The sequence below is a fragment of the Chlorocebus sabaeus genome, chromosome 2 (genome assembly GCF_047675955.1).
Source record: "Chlorocebus sabaeus isolate Y175 chromosome 2, mChlSab1.0.hap1, whole genome shotgun sequence".
Taxonomy (NCBI): domain Eukaryota; kingdom Metazoa; phylum Chordata; class Mammalia; order Primates; family Cercopithecidae; genus Chlorocebus; species Chlorocebus sabaeus.
In genome coordinates this window covers 7683359-7700538 of record NC_132905.1, presented here as the reverse complement: position 1 = coordinate 7700538, position 17180 = coordinate 7683359, and the positions used below count along the sequence as shown (strand labels likewise).

Below are 17180 nucleotides of genomic sequence, written 5' to 3'. Positions count from 1 at the left end.
GCCTCCCTGCCTCTCGGCGTCCCTGCCTCTTGGCCTCCCTCTCAGCCTCCCTGACTCTTGGCCTCCCCACCTCTCTGACTCTTGGCCTTGTTTTCCATTGCTGTCCCCACTCTCCACTGAAGCCCAGTCTCAGGCTGCTGCATTCCACCGTGCATTTAGTGTACTTTTATTATTCTACTTTATCCCGCTGTTACCGAAATGATTTTTTTTTTTTTGAGACGGAGTCTTGCTCTGTTGCACAGGCTGGGGTGCAGTGGTATGATCTCGGCTCACCATAACCCATAACCTCCGCCTCCCGGGTTCAAGCGATTCTCCTGTCTCCGCCGCCCAAGTAGCTGGGACTACAGGCACCCACCACCATGCCCAGCTAATTTTTTTTTTTTTTTGTATGTTTAGTAGAGACAGGGTTTCACCATATTGGCCAGGCTGGTCTCAAACTCCTGACCTTGTGATCTGCCCGCCTTGGCCTCCTAAAGTGCTGGGATTACAGGCGTGAGCCACCACGCCTGGCCGTACTGAAATGATTTGTTCAGGACACGTCTTCATTATAGCATTTAAGCCTGTTGGGGGCAGGTGTTTGTTTCCATTTTGCTTTTTTGTGTAAGGTAAGGTGGTGTAGCTTCCTGGGACTCAGCAGTCACACTGCAGAGTGTAGCTGCTTGGTCCAAATACCAGCCCCACCTTCCCACCTGTGGTCCCAGGAACATCCCATCGTCCCCCTGTGCCTCGATTTTCTCATCCATTAAAAGTGTCAGACATTCCTCTGAGCGCTTCCCCACCCAGGAGCACCCATGTCCTCCCAACAGTGCTGGTGCGCGGCTGCTCTTACGGGCCGCTTCATAGTATGTGACTGGGTGTGCCACGGGTTGACATTGGAATGAAGTGAAGGCAGGCTGGTATTTTAAGTAACTTGAAAGATGTAAGCTTTTTTATTGTTCCTTTAATGGGGTTTGCATTCAGTTGCTATTGAGTTATAAATTACTGGGGACATAATCATGGCTAATCTGAGCTTTCTGAATGAACAGCCCGTCAGCATGTAGCCAGCTGTCACCTTTGGAGGCGCTGTGTTTGCCTGTAAAAATGTGTAGGAAGGCGGTGACGTGCTGTCATGGGGCTCTTGTGTTCTTTTTGAAAGTATTAATAGTTTCCATATGTGCTTTCCTTGGATTAGATATCCAAGGGGAAGAAAGGTTTGTTTAAACAAAGGTGTTAATTTTCTGTGGTTCCTTGATGTTTGATGTGTGGGATCTGCCTACCAAATCCCTTTTCCTTCTGTCTAGCTATGATGTTTTCCCAGGGCTATTTCACACAGTGACTAGACTTCATTTCTATGCATGGGAAGCTTCCATTTACTGAGGTGCTTCCACTTTGCGTTGGAATTATCTTTCTTAAATTTCCTCTCCTCTGGTTCCCGTGTTCCCTTTTTTAAATCTCTTGTATGTTGTGCTATTTAACAGTCACACGCTTGTTTCATATGATGCCGTATGAACTGTTTTAGAGAAAGAGGATATATATAAAGTTCTCCACAGCAGCAGCAGCAGCAGCATCGAAGTTGTGGACTTTCTAAGGGAGGAGACCCAGATCTGTGAATAGAGATAATCGCGGCCATTCGTGTCTCAGATCTGTGCTGTTCAGCATAGTACCATTAGCCACACATGCCCATTTATAGGGAACTTAAGGCCAGGCTCACACCTGTAAACCCAGCACTTTGGGAGGCCAAGGCGGGCAGATCCCCTGAGGTCGAGAGTTCGAGATCAGCCTGACCAACATGGAGAAACCCCATCTCTACTAAAAATACAAAACATTAGCCGGGCGTGGTGGCGCATGCCTGTAATTCCAGCTATTCAGGAGGCTGAGGCAGGAGAATTGCTTGAACCTGGGAGGCGGAGGTTGCGGGTGAGACGAGATTGTGCCATTGCACTCCAACCTGGGCAACAAGAGCAAAACTCCGTCTTAAAAATAAATCAATAAATGTAACTTAATTTTTAAAAATTAAATAAAAATAAAGATTCACGGGCTGGGCACGGTGGCTCACGCCTGTAATCCCAGCACTTTGGGAGGCCGAGGTGGGTGGATCAACAGGTCAGGAGATTGAGACCATCTTGGCTAACATGGTGAAACCCCATCTCTACTAAAAATACAAAAAAAAATTAGCCAGGCGCGGAGGCAGGCGCCTGTAGTCCCAGCTACTCGGGAGGCTGAGGCAGGAGAATGGTGTGAACCCCGGAGGCGGAGCTTGTGGTGAGCAGAGATTGCGTCACTGCACTCCAGCCTGGGCGACAGAGTGAGACTCCATCTCAAAAAAAAAAAAAAAAAAAAAGAAAGAAAGAAAGAAAGATTCACTTCTGTAGTCGCTCTAGCCATGTCTGCAATGCCCAGGAGCCCCTGTGGCTGTGGTGAGTGTTGGACAGCTCAACTGTGGAATGTCCACCATCACAGAAGGTGCTAGAAGACGACATGTCAAGACTGCAGACACTTGGGGCACCCTTTTTAACAAGGTGTGTTTTCTACTCCAGATGAGTTCCATTTTACCCAAAGAAATACGCTCGTCAGTATTTTTCTAGGACCGCCAGAACAGAGTTACATGGCTCGCAGCCAGTGAGGACTGTTTCAGATAAGCATATTTTCATTTTCACTGGGAGTTTGTTCTTTCTTAGTATCTCATACACAGTAATATCAGAGTCTTCAAAACGGGCTGTGTCGTTCTTCTTTCAGCTTCAGCCTGGATCCAGGTGTTTGCAGAATTTGGGTTTTCAGCAGCTTTTTACTGAAGCAGTTGGCCTTCTAAGTGCATTGCTATGTGTCACCAGTGGTAGCTTGAGTTTTTTTGGTCTTGTGATTTCTTTCCCAAAGCTATAAAAGTGGCCTGTAATCAATAGTAAAGTCTTGTCAGTAGCATGTTTCTGAATTCATTTTAGGAATAATTTGAATCAAGGAATCATCTTCCCACTTTCTTTGGTTCGATGTTCTCTTGTTTCAAGTCCAGGAAACAGAATGATACCACTCAGTAAGAAAGCAGACAGTACCCTAGCGGTTCAGTCTCATGTCGAAATGACTCTGCTGTTGAAAATGCCAGTGTGGCTCTATGGGAACTTCTGCCTGCCTCAGCACTTGAAGTCTGTGCCGCCGCTCTAAGCAGGTAACTACAAGCGGGTCTGTCGAGGGTTCGAATTTGTAGGCAAACAGAGAAGACGACTGAATGAGCCATGGCAGGTGTCCTGGTCCATATACACAGATGTCTTGGACGTAGCGGCCTGCAGAAAGAAACACAAAAACCTAGCTGCTGCCTCTGTTTCCTCACCCATTTTATTCACACGCAAGAAGTGGCGCATGCTCTGTCCAGTGTCAGTGGTGAGCCTCGGCTTCACCAGAGTTCACATCAAACAGCACTTCCATGAGTGCCTTGACAGGGGCTTTTATGTTGAATTTTGAACTTACGGTGGAAAGGGACGCTTTCATTCTTTTAGTGATTTCTAAAATCTTTGTTAGTTACTGCTTTGGGTGAATACCATGGAATTTTAGCTCACCATGGACACAAGGGAGATGAGCTAGCACTCATGTACCTGGTAAAATCTCAGTTCCCATAGATTCTGAGTTCCATGAACTTCTGAGTCTTTTCATTGGTTGTAAGTAGTTCATAAGAATGGTATGGATTTTAAATAAGTCATTGCTTCTATATTTTTGGGGGACCCCAGGCATGCACCACGGTGCCCAGCAAATTTTTGTATTTTTTATAGAAACAGGGTTTCGCCGTGTTGGTCAGGCTGGTCTCAAACTCTGGGGCTCAGGTGACCCGCCCACCTCGGCCTCCCAAAGTGCTGGGATTACAGGTGTGATCCACTGTGCCTGGCATTGCTTTTTATTTGTTTTTCAGAGTGAACATTTGATACAAACATTGAAGTGGGAATTACAGGCCAGGCATGGTGGCTCACTCCTGTAATCCCAGCACTTTGGGAGGCCTATGCCTGTAATCCCAGCACTTTGGGAGGCCGAGGTGGGTGGATCATGAGGGCAGGAGATCGAGACCAGCCTGGCCAACATGGTGAAACCCCGTCTCTACTAAAAATACAAAAATTAGCTGGGCGTGGCGGTGCGTGCCTGTTATCCCAGCTACTCGAGAGGCTGAGGCAGGAGAATTGCTTGAACCAGGGAGTCAAAGGTTGCAGTGAGCCGAGATCACACCACTGCCCTCCAGCCTGGCGACACAGCGAGACTCCATCATCTCAAACAAAACAAAACCTATCTTAAGGAAATACTATTTGTAAAAGGGGCAGGGGGATATATGCACAAAATGTCCAGTGTTGTTTGTAAGACTATATAAGCGGCAGCTGTTACCATGATTTTAAAAAGTTTACCTGATAGACGTATTTGCTACAATGTGGTAGAATCTCAGTAGAGTTACATTTAACTGCTTTAAAATTGTAAATATGGGCCAGATGCAGTGGTTCATGTGTGTAATCTCAGCACTTTGGGAGGCCACGGCGGCAAGATCACTTGAGCCCAGGAGTTCAGGGCCAGCCTGGGCAGCATAGTGAGACCCCATCTCTATAAAAATAAAAAATTAGCTGGGCTTGGTGGCTGACACCTGTAGTCCCAGCTACTTGGGAGACTGAGGTGGGAAGATCACTTGAGCGCAGCAAGTGGAGGCCGCAGTGAACTGTGATCATACCACCTGCACTCCAGCCTGAGTGACAGATCGAGACCCTGTCTCAAAAAAAAAAAAAAAAAGGTTACAAATGTGAAGACTATCAGTGGGAGAAACTTAGGACATAAGTGAAAAGCAGCTCAGCTACACCTTGATTATAACGATACAGCTGTGCCATTTAGACACAGATGAAGTTGAACTGGAAGGGAATACAAATAAATGGACCATTTTCAGAGCTGTGTTAATGCTATTTGGGTGATTAAAAATAAACTCTTTGTTGCTGGTTCTAATGGGATAGCCGTCCCTCTGCACGCAGAGTCGGGCTGGGAACTCGCCCATTGTTGTGGCGGCAGGTGGTTGCTCCCAGCCTGAGCCCCAGCCCTGCCCCTCCTCCCTCTGCCTGTGGGATTGACTTCGTTTACCTGAGCCTTGGGCTCCACATGAGTAGGAAGGGTGAATAATAATTGTTTCTACCTGAGAATTGCTGTGAGGATTGAGGGCAGGCCCAAAGCCGGGGCCCTGGAAGATTTACCGCCTCCCTACACACCAGGGCTTGGCCTACTTTGGGTGCTGACTCTGAATGCTGGGCACGATGGCCACGCTACTGCCTAACTGTGAGAACCGTTTTCGTACTGAAGCTAGTGTGAACTAGTAAGCCAGTAAGAACTTTCTGAAGTGTTTACTTTTAGGGAATGAGGACTTTGTTAGGATTTATACTAACTAGGGTTTTTTTCAAACATTGTTGAAACGTTCCGATTTCATTCAAAATTCTGAATCATTAAGGTATTATTGATAGCGTCAACCCATCATGACTTCTTACGCCATGTACACACCTAAGGGGCTCCTGTTTTCAGGAAGAATCTGAGCCCCCTGCTTTTTCTGAGCATTTACTGACTAGTCCTGACACACCCCCGTGTGTAATGACAGGGAGGCCCTGCTTTCTAAAGAAAGGGCAGAGCTCGTTAACCTGTTGTTTACCTGTCGCTTTTCTACCATGTAAATGGATCCCTAATTGAATCATATCTACTTTTGAAAAAACCACTTCACTAGGAAATGGTTCCAGCCCTCTAACCTGACACCTGTGCGTCCGGAGGGTGGCTGTGCACACTGGCAGTGGGACTTACTTGTCTTTGAACTAGTCTGGTATTTGATTTACATTTTTTGTTTGTCTCCAATCTGTCTATTTTAGGCCAGTCTTTTAAACAGCTGAAAAACTGGGTAAACCTAGTTTATTTTTAATATCTAGTCCCAAACCCGAGGTCCCTACCCAAAAGCACTGTTAAAATCAGTTACTGTATCTCTGTGCAGTAGTTCCTGCCGCTGGGTAGGAAGCTGTGTGGAGACACACGCAGGGCCTAGCTATTGCCACAGAGGGTATATTCACTTTGGGAAACTTTATCAACCTGTATTTTTTGTGATTTGTGTACTTTTCTGTATGAATCTTATATAAAAAGTTTTTTTAAAAATTGACTCAACCTATGCTGATTGGATCATCACTAATTCCAGATTACTTTAAACATGGTCCTCGGTCTTTCCCACTAGAATTGAGGCAGCAGTTTTATAGTTGTTGTACAATTTCAAGCCTTTTTTGTTTTGTTTTGTTTTGTTTTTCTTTTTACCTTTACATCCATCGTGAACATTTCCTTCCTCACTTTTCCATTTAATGGCTCGAACATTTCCTTCCCAGCCAGCGTCTGATGTAGCACCTGGAGCATCTAAGAGGAAAACAAAACCAGCATACAGTGTGGAATCTGCTTCCCAGTTATTTTAGTACAAGTTCTTCTGTGCTATCATTTCCATTTCCTCTAGATGAGGTAGTCTGAGAAAAGTAGAGGGGAAAGTCCAACCTTCCTTGAAATGTTTCACTTGTGACATTTGATCAAAGGCTAGTGCTTTTGGGGGTGGGAGCTTGTATTACACTGGCGGTAGCATCCGGGTGGACCAAGGTTGGGGATTGCCATCTTTGTACTTGGATTTCATTTTTCAGCCCTTTCTCCATCCCTTGTTACTCCCTTGTATGCAGAATACTGTTTGTGATTCTCTTGGGGTTCTTTGGATTGTGTTTTCTCTGTAACAGCCTTTGGAGATTATTTGAAAATAGAACTTGCAATGGATATGAGATTATATTAAAAAATCCTAACTAATGTCTACTGGATTCATTGTGCACTACTATCTAGGCTGATTAGCTTAGTTGTTCAGGCTTGAAGCCACACTCCCTATAGGAGCCAGTCCACCTTTTACAAAGAAAATACTGAAGTCCACTTAAAGCATGGTATCTGATTTCCCTCTCCCTCTCAGACAACCCATCTGAAGTATCAAATTTGCCACAAAATCATTACTAGCTTTAATATTTTCCATCTTACAGAGCCCTTAGCACAATGCCTGGCGCTAGTAGTTATCCAGTAGTATTTATCAAATAAATGAAGAACTTTCTAAAGATTTATGCTCAGAATTTTCCAAAGTCTGAGGAAATGCAAAATGCCAGTACTTCCTTCTAGAGAGGGAACAAAAGATAAGAAGTTATCTTTCAGCTAACTTCAGACTCCTAAAATCAGAGAACTTCCTGTCTCACTAAGTGGAAGGTCTGGCAAAATGTGGAACATTTACAAAGCCAAAAAAACCACAGCTGAATTGAAAAAATCTTCAGTTAAGAATAAATCTTATGGCCAGGTGAGGTCACCTGCACCTGTAATCCCAGCATTTTGGGAGGCCGAGGCAGGCGGATCACCTGAGATCGGGAGTTCGAGACCAGCCTGACCAACATAGAGAAACACCGTCTTTACCAAAAATACAAGAATTAGCTGAGCGTGGTGGCAGGCACTTGTAATCGCAGCTACTTGGGAGGTGGAGGCAGGAGAATGGCGTGAACCCGGGAGGCGGAGCTTGCAGTGAGCCGAGGTTGTGCCACTGTACTCCAGCCTGGGTGACAGTGTGAGACTCCGTCTCAAAATAAATAAGTAAATCTTCTGCTGGTTGCTGCTGACTGCACAGACATCCATATCGGTGGGTCTTTCTTACCTTTTAGTTGGTTCAGGGTCACCCAGTAGTGTTGCTCTGGGCTGCGGATGTCTTTGGACCACTGAAGCATGTCTTTTGCACAGATGTCAGTCAGTATGAACTCTACGAACTTCCTTGTAAGCACATAGTAAGCACTTCCAAAAGAAATGGTGAAGTTATGGGGTGGTTTGTCTTTGAATCTGTTGTTAATGTGTGGTGGTTGGATTGCTCCAGGAGTGATATCTTTATCATTCCATTTTCTTCTGATGTAGTGTATGATTTCTCTGTTGGTTTTGATGGGAAAATCCTGTCCACAAAGATTGATGACATAGTTCCATTGAAATTTAGAATGCACTAGATCTTTCATACAATTAATATCTGCCTGTAGTCTTGTAAAGCCAGCATAAGCCATCTTCTCTCTCTTGGAGGAAATAAAAACGTTTTCAAAACAGTTAACCAAGGTTTGCACAGCAGTCTTATACTTCTTTGGGGCCTTTTCATCAACATGAATACAATAAACATTTTGAGGTACATAAATAGCTCTGAGAAGCTGCACAAACATGGCCAGCTCCTTATGAATAGTTATAATATATGCCAAAGAGAAATCACCCTCTTCTGTAGACAGGGGTCTGGTTATGAAATGCAGCCCCCGAGAAATCCTGGAGCAGTTTCCTGGTGTGTGTAAATGAGCATGTATTTCAGATTTATGAGGGGCTTTCCAAAATTTTGCAATTTGGGGGGCCACCCCTTTCCCTTCAAATAAAGCGGAGCACAGTTCATCTGGATAAAAACCACATTCTACTACTTCTGAATGGACAGGTTCTTCCTCTGGTTCCGCAGGAGTTGGATTCCTTAAGTAAAGAAAAATGAAGAAGCAAATGACTGCGCTTACGACAAGTCCAGACTTTGTGACTCGAAGCTGGCTCATATCTTGAGCTCCAAGTGCATTCTTATTACCATAATTTGAGTATTTTTTCCTTTAAGCTTCCTAAAAGAACAACAGAGACAATTTAGGGTGTTGTAATTCTCCCCCCCAACTTTATTGAAGTACACTAAGCTACATATACACACCCATGAAACCATCACAGCAATGAAGATAACAAGCATTTCCCTCACCCCTCAAAGTGTTCTTAACGCTCCTTTTCATCCGTTCTTTCCATCTCTGGCAATTGCCAGTATGCCTTCTGTCACTGTAGTTTGTTAGGGTGTGTTTAACTCTTTAAGAAACTGCCAAACTGATTTTCCAAAGTGGTTGTACCAGCAATGTATGATAGTTCCATTTATTATATAGCCTCATGCATACTTGCTGTGGTCAAATGTTTTAATTTTTACCTTTTAATGAGTGTGTAATGTTAGTTTCCTGTAGTTTTACTTTGCATTTCCCTAATGACTAATGATGTTGAGCATATTTTCATGTTATTGCCCTTATTTAGGGAGATGAAAAATCTCAAATATTTATTTTATACATAGACATTGTCCTGTTCTGCATTATTCAAAGTTCATTTTATGCCATTATTCTGCATATAAGACTAAATATTTCCAACAAAAGAAGTGACAAATTAAGAGGAATTTTATGATTATACACTTAAACCTGTCAAAGTGAGTTTCTGGGCCAGGCATAGTGGCTCGTACCTGTGATCTCAGCACTTTGCGAGGCCAAGGCAGAGGATCACTTGAGCCCAGGAGTTCAAGACTAGCCTGGGCAACATAGTAAGATCCCATCTCTATAAAAAATTTGAAAATTAGCCAGATGTGGTGGTGCCCTGATTATCCCATTGCACTCCAGCCTGGGTGACAGAGTGAGACCCTATCTCCCAAAAGAAAGAAAAGAGTTTCTGAATTATTTTTAGGAAAGATGTCATAGATTTAAAAAAGATATCTTTAATAACATTATTTGATAATCATGTAGTTGTCTGTCTTGAGTCTACAGAGGTACATGAATAGGTGTGGCAGTAGCAAAAAGTGACCAAAAGGTTTCAGTTAAGTAATTATTACATGCAAGGATCATTCTTTGGAATTTAGGGAAGAAGATTGAATAGGTAACATGTCAAGCTTTATATTGTTAGAAAGTATTTGTTTTTCTTGTTTATGAATCTTGATTTGGTTTCCATTAAAAGTTGCATGTTGACCAGCGTGGTGGCTCACGCCTGTAATCCCAGCACTTTGCGAGGTCAAGGCAGGCGGATCACAAAGTCAGGAGATCGAGACCATCCTGGCTAACACAGTGAAACCCCATCTCCACTAAAAACACAAAAAATTAGCCGGGCATGGTAGTGGGTGCCTGTAGTCCCAGCTACTCGGGAGGCTGAGACAGGAGAATGGCGTGAACCCGGGAGGCAGAGTTTACAGTGAGCTGAGATTGCACCACTGCACTCCAGCCTGGGCGACAGAGCAAGACTCCCTCTCAAAAAAACAAAACAACAACAAAAAAAAGTTGCATGTTATTCCTATTTCCTATTTTTCAAAAGCCCATATACATGTGACTGGTGTTTGAGCTCAGGTTGGACACTGGTTCCTTGCCTTTCCACATCATTTTTACAAATGGTGTTTGGATAATGCCTCAACCAGGCAGCATTTTTAGTTATTCTTGTGTTCTTAAACTCTGAGCCAACAAAAACTATTAACATTGACCGTGGATTTTTAAAGCTGTTGTATTTATTTTCATTGTACTGTTTATTTCTACCCATCATGCTTCCAAAATAAAAAGCACCACTGCTGAGGTATGTCAGGCTGCATGTGTTCCACTGGTTCAGTAAATGGTTTCTGTCCCAAACATGAAACCTTATAGCCTAATTTAAAGACATTCTTATAAATTATGTAATACTTATCTTTATAAACATGAAACCATCATAATTTATACATTTTATATGAGATTTCTAAAATAAACCTGATTATAGAAACTGAATAGGAAAGAAAAATGTTCTTGAAAGTAAAGCTTTTTACTACTTCTCCTGTAAGAATTTTGATTAAAGATAAACCATGTGCCGTAGTTTGTCATATCTTCCTCTGTATTATGACTTCAGTATAGGAAGAAGGGTTTGGTTTTGTTTTTGTTTTTTGTCTGTTGTCCTTTTATTTTGTTTTTTGTTTGTTTGTTCTTTGAGACAGAGTCTCTGTCGCCCAGACTGGAGTGCAGTGGTGTGGTCTCGGCTCACTGCAACCTCTGCCTCCCCAGTTCAAGTGATTCTCCTGCCTCAACCTGCTGAGTAGCTGGGATTATAAGCATGTGCCACCATGCTAGCTATTTTCTGTATTTTTAGTAGAGATGAGGTTTCACCATGTTGGCCAGGCTGGTCTCGAACTCCTGACCTCAAGTGATCCACCCTCGACCTCCCAAAGTGCTGGGATTATAGGCGTGAACCACTGCACCCAGCCTATTTTGGGTTTTTGTTGTTGTTGTTGTTGTTGTTGTTGTTGTTGTTTTAGAGGAGTTTCACTCTTGAGGCGGAGGTTTGGCCTCAAGACGAAACCTTGGCCTTTGGGACAAAAACATAACAATGGTACCAAAAACATAATAATGCATGCCTTATATGTATATAGTGTACAGTGGAACAAAACAGCTTCCAACCTCAAAGGCCAAGGTTTTGTCTTGAGGCCAAGATTAAAGTACTTCCAGGGAGTTGTTTCAGAACACATTGCTCTTCTAATTAGAGCCAGTGCCTGTGTTCTTTTTTTCTGGTAATTCTTCTACAGTCTTCCTCTCCCAACTCCCAACAAGCCTTCACAGCCAATGTAGCAAAAGTCAGCAACATGGGTTTGATATCACATTGCCTCCACAACAGTTCGCTGAAGGACATAGTCTCTGAGAATTTGTTAGGATGGGATTTCATTTGTGGTAGAGACTTTTTAGGGTGAGTTGGCAACATCCCATATATACTCTTTTGCTGAATTTTTTATATGTATATATTTTAAAGGAAATTCCTATGAGTAAATAGATAATGGATGGGAACCTTTAAGGGTGAACTCAAAATCTTTTGCCATATATTCTAGAATATTATTGTTTTAAAGCATTAACATTAATTTAACCAGCATAAGCAGTTGATTTTTAGCACCCAAAGAAAGTTTCTGAGAGCTTTACTTTTAAAAAAGGGTGGGGGTTGAGGGAAGCTCAATATTGCATTTACCTTATTAGGAACCTCATATTTAGCTTCAGGAAATGGGTTTTGAATCAGGGCCCCGGTGTTAGGCTCACAGCCCTAGCGCTTAAGAATCTGTCAGGCAAGTAAGGGAAGCTCCCTGAGTGTCCATTTTCTTGACTGTGGACGTGGTGTATGGTAGTGTCTGCCTCACAGGGACACTGGGAGGAGGTGCAGGAGTGAAGGATGTGAGTTTCACACTGAGCCTGGCCCTAGGAGCTGCTCCGTGCTCACTGGCGCTCACCCTTGGAGTAATGCGGCCCCGAAACCGTAACTGCAGGTGTTCTCTTCCCTTGTCCTAAAGTCCCTGTAGCCGCACAACGAAAATGTGGTGTCTCTCTCTCTCGCAGCTTAGAATGCTGTCCAGACCAGCCTCAATGTTAGTACAGTGTTTTCCTGAGTTATTTGAGATGATAATATGAGTTGGACGAATTTTGAATTCAAAAGCTAGCTAGCTGTCTGGTAAAATGGATGCCTTTTACAAAAAGCTTATTCCTAAAACATGTATAAATTATTTTAGCCATTTTGATGGAAAGAAGAAAACTTTAAGATATCCACTCAAAACAACCACAAGAAATAGAACATTTTATTTTACAAAATGAGAGCTGAGGATTTGAACATGATCTTGAATCTGCCTCTCATGTAAGGAGTTAACAAATGGTAGCATTTTATATTTAAAAATCTAGTTGATGCCATACTGGGAAAATATTCTACTTTTATTTTCTTTGGCTTAAACAAAAAGTGGGGGCTATTTTTGAGAGAAAAAGACACCTGCAACACCTACATTTCAAATATTACTCATATTCTAATATTTTAAAAACATAGAGCCAAGAAAAACATTATTTACTTCAAAAAGTGTACCTGTGGCCAGGCGTGGTGGCTCACAGCTGTAATCCTAGCACTTTGGGAGGCTGAGGCGGGCGGATTGCTTGAGGTCAGGAGTTTGAGACCAGCCTGGCCCAACATGGTGAAACCCCATCTCTACCAAAAATACAAAAATCAGCTGGGCATGGTGACGTGTGCCTGTAATCCCAGCTACTCTGGAGCCTGAGGCAGGAGAATCACTAGAAACCAGGAGGCAGAGGTTGCAGTGAGCTGAGATTGCACTACTGCACTCCAGCCTGGGTGACAAAGAAGTGAGACCCTGCCACACACACACACGCACGTGCACGCGCGCACACACACACGCACATGCACACACACACGCACACACACACCTATCTGCTTAACCTTTGCCATTGGTGGGTCTTGCATAGCTACTGAGACGCTTACCAGGAGAAGCCCCCTGGTTCCTGGAGTGGGAGTCCTGGTGGTGTCAGGGCCCAGCCTCGCCTTTCTCTCCCATCGGTTCCTCCCCAGCAGCAGCGCCTGCTTCAGTCACTTGAGTAGAGTTGCCTGGCAGGTTTTGTTGCTGTCTGTCCCTGGAGAGTTTAATTCCTGTTAGTTCTGACCTGCAGATTGAAAAGTCGTTGCTGCTTTTGCTTCTCTGAGTATTTCCTTGGGACCGGATCCCTCCTGAAAAACAAAATGAGACAACAGAAGACGCCTGACCCAGATGAAGGGCGCACAGCCACTCACATTCAGAAAACTGCAAGGATGAAATCGTGGTATTCGTGGGTCAGAGTCTTGAGATGATTTTAAATACAGGAGGCATGATTTAGTTACCAGACCCTCTCTCATGAAGGGAATAAATAAAAGTCACTTAAAAATCCCGTTTCTCCATAAACAGCATTCAGAAAGATCCAGACATTTCACAAGGCAGGACCTGAGCCTTCTCTGTGCTCTGTAGCATCCCCAAGGGTGAGTCTGCGCCATAGCACGTGGTGAAGGTGGGGTCTGACACGCCTTCACTAGGCTTTCCTCTTCCCTTCTTTCTCCACCTCTGGGTACTTTTCTTCTTAACATCCTTTCCTTTTCTGGTTTTAAAGGTTCTCTGCTTGCTGGTACTCTCTGCAGGGTTGCCACAGACAGCTTTATTAAGAATATCGGCACCAAGAGACATAGATCACACACCGTAGAGATTTCTTATCTTCTGTGTGCCTTGACGCGTAAGCGGGATGTGTGGTCAGATGAATACAGATTCTCCTCGCCTGCTCGTGGGCTGCCTCTGAGATACATGCTGCTGTTTTGCAGAACAGATGTTGTTGCCATAGCACAGAGTATTAGAAACATTGAACAGACAGAATGTGGTCCCCATAATCTTCAGGGGTTGGGGCATTCATGTGGCCTTCCAGTGGGGAGACCCCATACATTTTGTTTGTGTGATGTTCAGAGTCTGTGAGTTAAGGTTCTGATTTTATGTAGCAAGAATCAGAAAAGGTCAGTCCTTTTATGTGTGGAAAAGTCATTGCCAGCTTGTGAGGTCTTGCTGTGCCATCTCTTCCTGCATCTTGTGAATGCTTGTTTTGAAACATGTCCTTGCTGGGTGCAGTGGCTCATATCTATAATCCCAGCACTTTGAGAGGCTGAGGTGGGAAGATTGCTTGAGGCCAGGAGTTTGAGACCAGCCTGGAAACATAGCAAGACCCTGTCTCTACAAAAAATTCTTTAAAATTAGTGAGATAAGGTGGTGCACACCTATAGTCCCAGCTACTTAGGAGGCTAGGGTGGGAGGATTGCTTGAGCCCAGGAATTTGAGGTTACAGTGAGCTAGGATTGTGCCGCTGCACTGCAATCTGGGCAACAGAGTGAGGTGACATCTCATAATAATAATAATAACAATAATATTTGTCCTGTGGGTGCACCTGGACTAGACGGCAGATCTGTTCATACTGGCCCATTCCTGGGGGTCGAGGGTTGGTGCTGGGTTTCACCTCGTCTCACATTCTACATCTGGAAGGAGGAAGCCGTTCTAAGCCAAACAGCAGTGGAAGAAGCAGCTGAGGAAATGCTGGGGAGTGTTGCCCACATTAAACGTTACACTTCCACATTGCTGCGGGAAATGCCAGCACAAGAAGCAAATGTACTAGAGGAGCTGTGCCACCCATTTCTATTGGTAATAAATGGACAAAGGGTAAATCAGCTTGATGTGTAAACCTCTTACACAGATTGACTAAAACATTTAAAAAATGAAATCCCTAATAAACAAAAGGACATAGGGATAATTTACGAAACAGGTATTGTGAATGCAGTGGGGTTTTTTTATGTTTCTTCATCCGAGCCAAAAAGGAGCTGTTTCCCTTGCCATTCAGATTAGCATAAGTTTTTCTTCAAAACATATGGTGCGATGGGGACGCTCATTGATGGGGATGTATATTTTCATGCAAGGTTTTGGGAGAATTACTTGGCTTTACATCTCCTTTTATCCTACTTTGAAATATTTCCTTAGGCTCTGTTCTTATTCATTCATTCAGCAGTTGTTCACTGTATCCATTGTGGGCAGAACCTTAGGCTCCCACCATGGAACATGAAGACAAAATGCCTCCCGCTTGGGGCTAACAGTGTAGTGGAGGAAACATACTGTTTTGAAAATCAGTACAAACATGCAGACACACACTCATTTACTCTAAGCCATAGGGTACTGCACAGGAAACAAAAACAGGATTCCATGATAGAGAATGACCACGTCTCGGAAGTGGAATTCCTAGGTCAGAGATACATGCAGTCAGCTGTTCATTGCTAATATTATTGGTGAGGACAAAGATTGGGAAGCCACTGTTCCATTTGTTAAAGTGATATAAATATCTAGATGCATTAGCATATTGCTCCTAATTTGACCACTGTTCCCCTCTTGGCATTTTCCCTACTGGCCTTTTTAAAAATACTTTTAAAAAGCATCCAGAGGCCGGGCGCGGTGGCCCAAGCCTGTAATCCCAGCACTTTGGGAGGCCGAGACGGGCGGATCACGAGGTCAGGAGATCGAGACCATCCTGGCTAACACGGTGAAACCCCGTCTCTACTAAAAATACAAAAAAACTAGCCGGGCGAGGTGGCGGGCGCCTGTAGTCCCAGCTACTCTGGAGGCTGAGGCAGGAGAATGGCGTAAACCCGGGAGGCGGAGCTTGCAGTGAGCTGAGATCTGGCCACTGCACTCCAGTCCGGGCTACAGAGCAAGACTCTGTCTCAAAAAAAAAAAAAAAAAAAAAGCATCCAGAGAGGGCATATGAATATAAATATACAATTACTAGTTTACTTTTTCCTTTAACTTATAATAAGCATTTTCTACATTGCCCCAAACTCTAACGATATAATCTTCCTTTTTGGGAATGTATTTCATGATTTTTTTAACCATTTCCCCCATTCTTTGGACATCTGAGTTACAAGCGATAAAAAGAATGAAAATAAAATTTTAAATGGATATGTAATTTCTACTGTACAATAACAATACTCAAGAAAAATGCATTAGCAGGAAGATATGGGTGTTTTTTCTGTTGGTATAATACATGTTATTTACCAAAGAGGTGGGGAGCAGGTCCCTGTGGACCAGCTGTGACTTTGCGGCAGCCCCCTGCCCTTGTTAAGGGATGAACCATTGCATTCAGGTTTCTCGGGTCAAGCACCTACCCAGAACAAGTGATGGGGCCCCTAATGGTTGGGAGGACTCTGTCCAGTCTCCAGGGGCAGTTCCTACCAAGGTCCAAGCCACTGAGGCCCTTGAGGGTGTGGGTTTGGGATTAATGGATCTTTCGAATTTTTGTGAGAAAGAGCAAGATTACTCAATTTCTAATGTGAGGGGTTCCTAACTTCTTATTGTCAGTGGCCGATTCAACTTTAAAAGTACAATAAGTCTGGGCACAACACAGCACACCTGTATGCAGAATAAGGTCCATGGCCTCTGAACAGCCTGGTCTAGAGGAAGGAGACCGCTCACCCCAACGCTGTCGGAAGGAGGGGCAGCAAGGAGTGATAGAAAGAAGCAGCAGCAGAAACCCGGGAGGAGAGAGAAAGGTGGGGGCAGCACCCACAGGGAGCAGACGCTGGGTTCCTCCTCACCCCTTGGCCCTTTATGCCATAGCTGTGGCTCCAGGCCCCACTGGGCCTTAACTACCAGCTGGTTTTGTTCCTGCAGATTCTTTTTCATTCCAAGGAAGAGACCATCTTCCAGAGCCACGGGAAAGCTCTACTCAGACCTCCCATAGCGTGAGACTTCCCAGGGGACCTCCTGTAGCAGAGCAGGCTGTTACTCCTGTAGGCCCAGCTCTCTACAATGATGGCTAAAAACAAGCTCCTTTTCTTCAAGGGCTGTACCAGTTAAATGCTAGATTGGGCACCTGCTTCAGTCATTCATGTAACTTCTCTGTGGCACCACCCTCAGGGATTTGTGGGTCAAAAAGGTGTCTTCAGCCATGAAAATTTACCAGACCCACCCTAGAAAAAAAGCTGATCTTAACCTGAAAATCACTTTTGGAGACAAGAACTGCATTAAATAACCCAGCTAAGGCACGGGCTGAGGGGGGTCAGCA

At 44.0% G+C, this 17180-nt stretch overlaps 2 protein-coding genes across 3 annotated transcripts in view; one reads left to right on the top strand and one right to left on the bottom strand.

The window, feature by feature from the left end:
- The window catches only part of RTF2 (replication termination factor 2), a 52269-nt gene that overhangs the window by 24305 nt on the left and 10784 nt on the right, over positions 1 to 17180 (top strand). The gene's annotated exons all lie outside the window — the stretch shown is intronic.
- On the bottom strand, positions 900 to 13155 carry LOC103243819 (beta-1,3-galactosyl-O-glycosyl-glycoprotein beta-1,6-N-acetylglucosaminyltransferase 7). The gene is made up of 4 exons (XM_037982624.2): positions 13051 to 13155; positions 7664 to 8630; positions 6265 to 6360; positions 900 to 3254 (listed from the first exon to the last, which is right to left on the bottom strand). The coding sequence occupies exons 2-4, from the start codon at positions 8568 to 8570 to the stop codon at positions 3028 to 3030; spliced, it is 1230 nt and encodes a 409-aa protein (XP_037838552.1). The 5' UTR covers positions 8571 to 8630; positions 13051 to 13155; the 3' UTR covers positions 900 to 3027.

Coding starts and splice junctions, on each gene's coding strand:
- LOC103243819 (XM_037982624.2), bottom strand. CDS start 8,570: ATGAGCCAGCTTCGAGTCACAAAGTCTGGACTTGTCGTAAGCGCAGTC. Junction 6,361..7,663: donor GACCCTGAACCAACTAAAAG/GTAAGAAAGACC, acceptor TTTTCCTCTTAG/ATGCTCCAGGTGCTACATCA. Junction 3,255..6,264: donor TGTTCACGATGGATGTAAAG/GTAAAAAGAAAA, acceptor TTCTTTCTGCAG/GCCGCTACGTCCAAGACATC.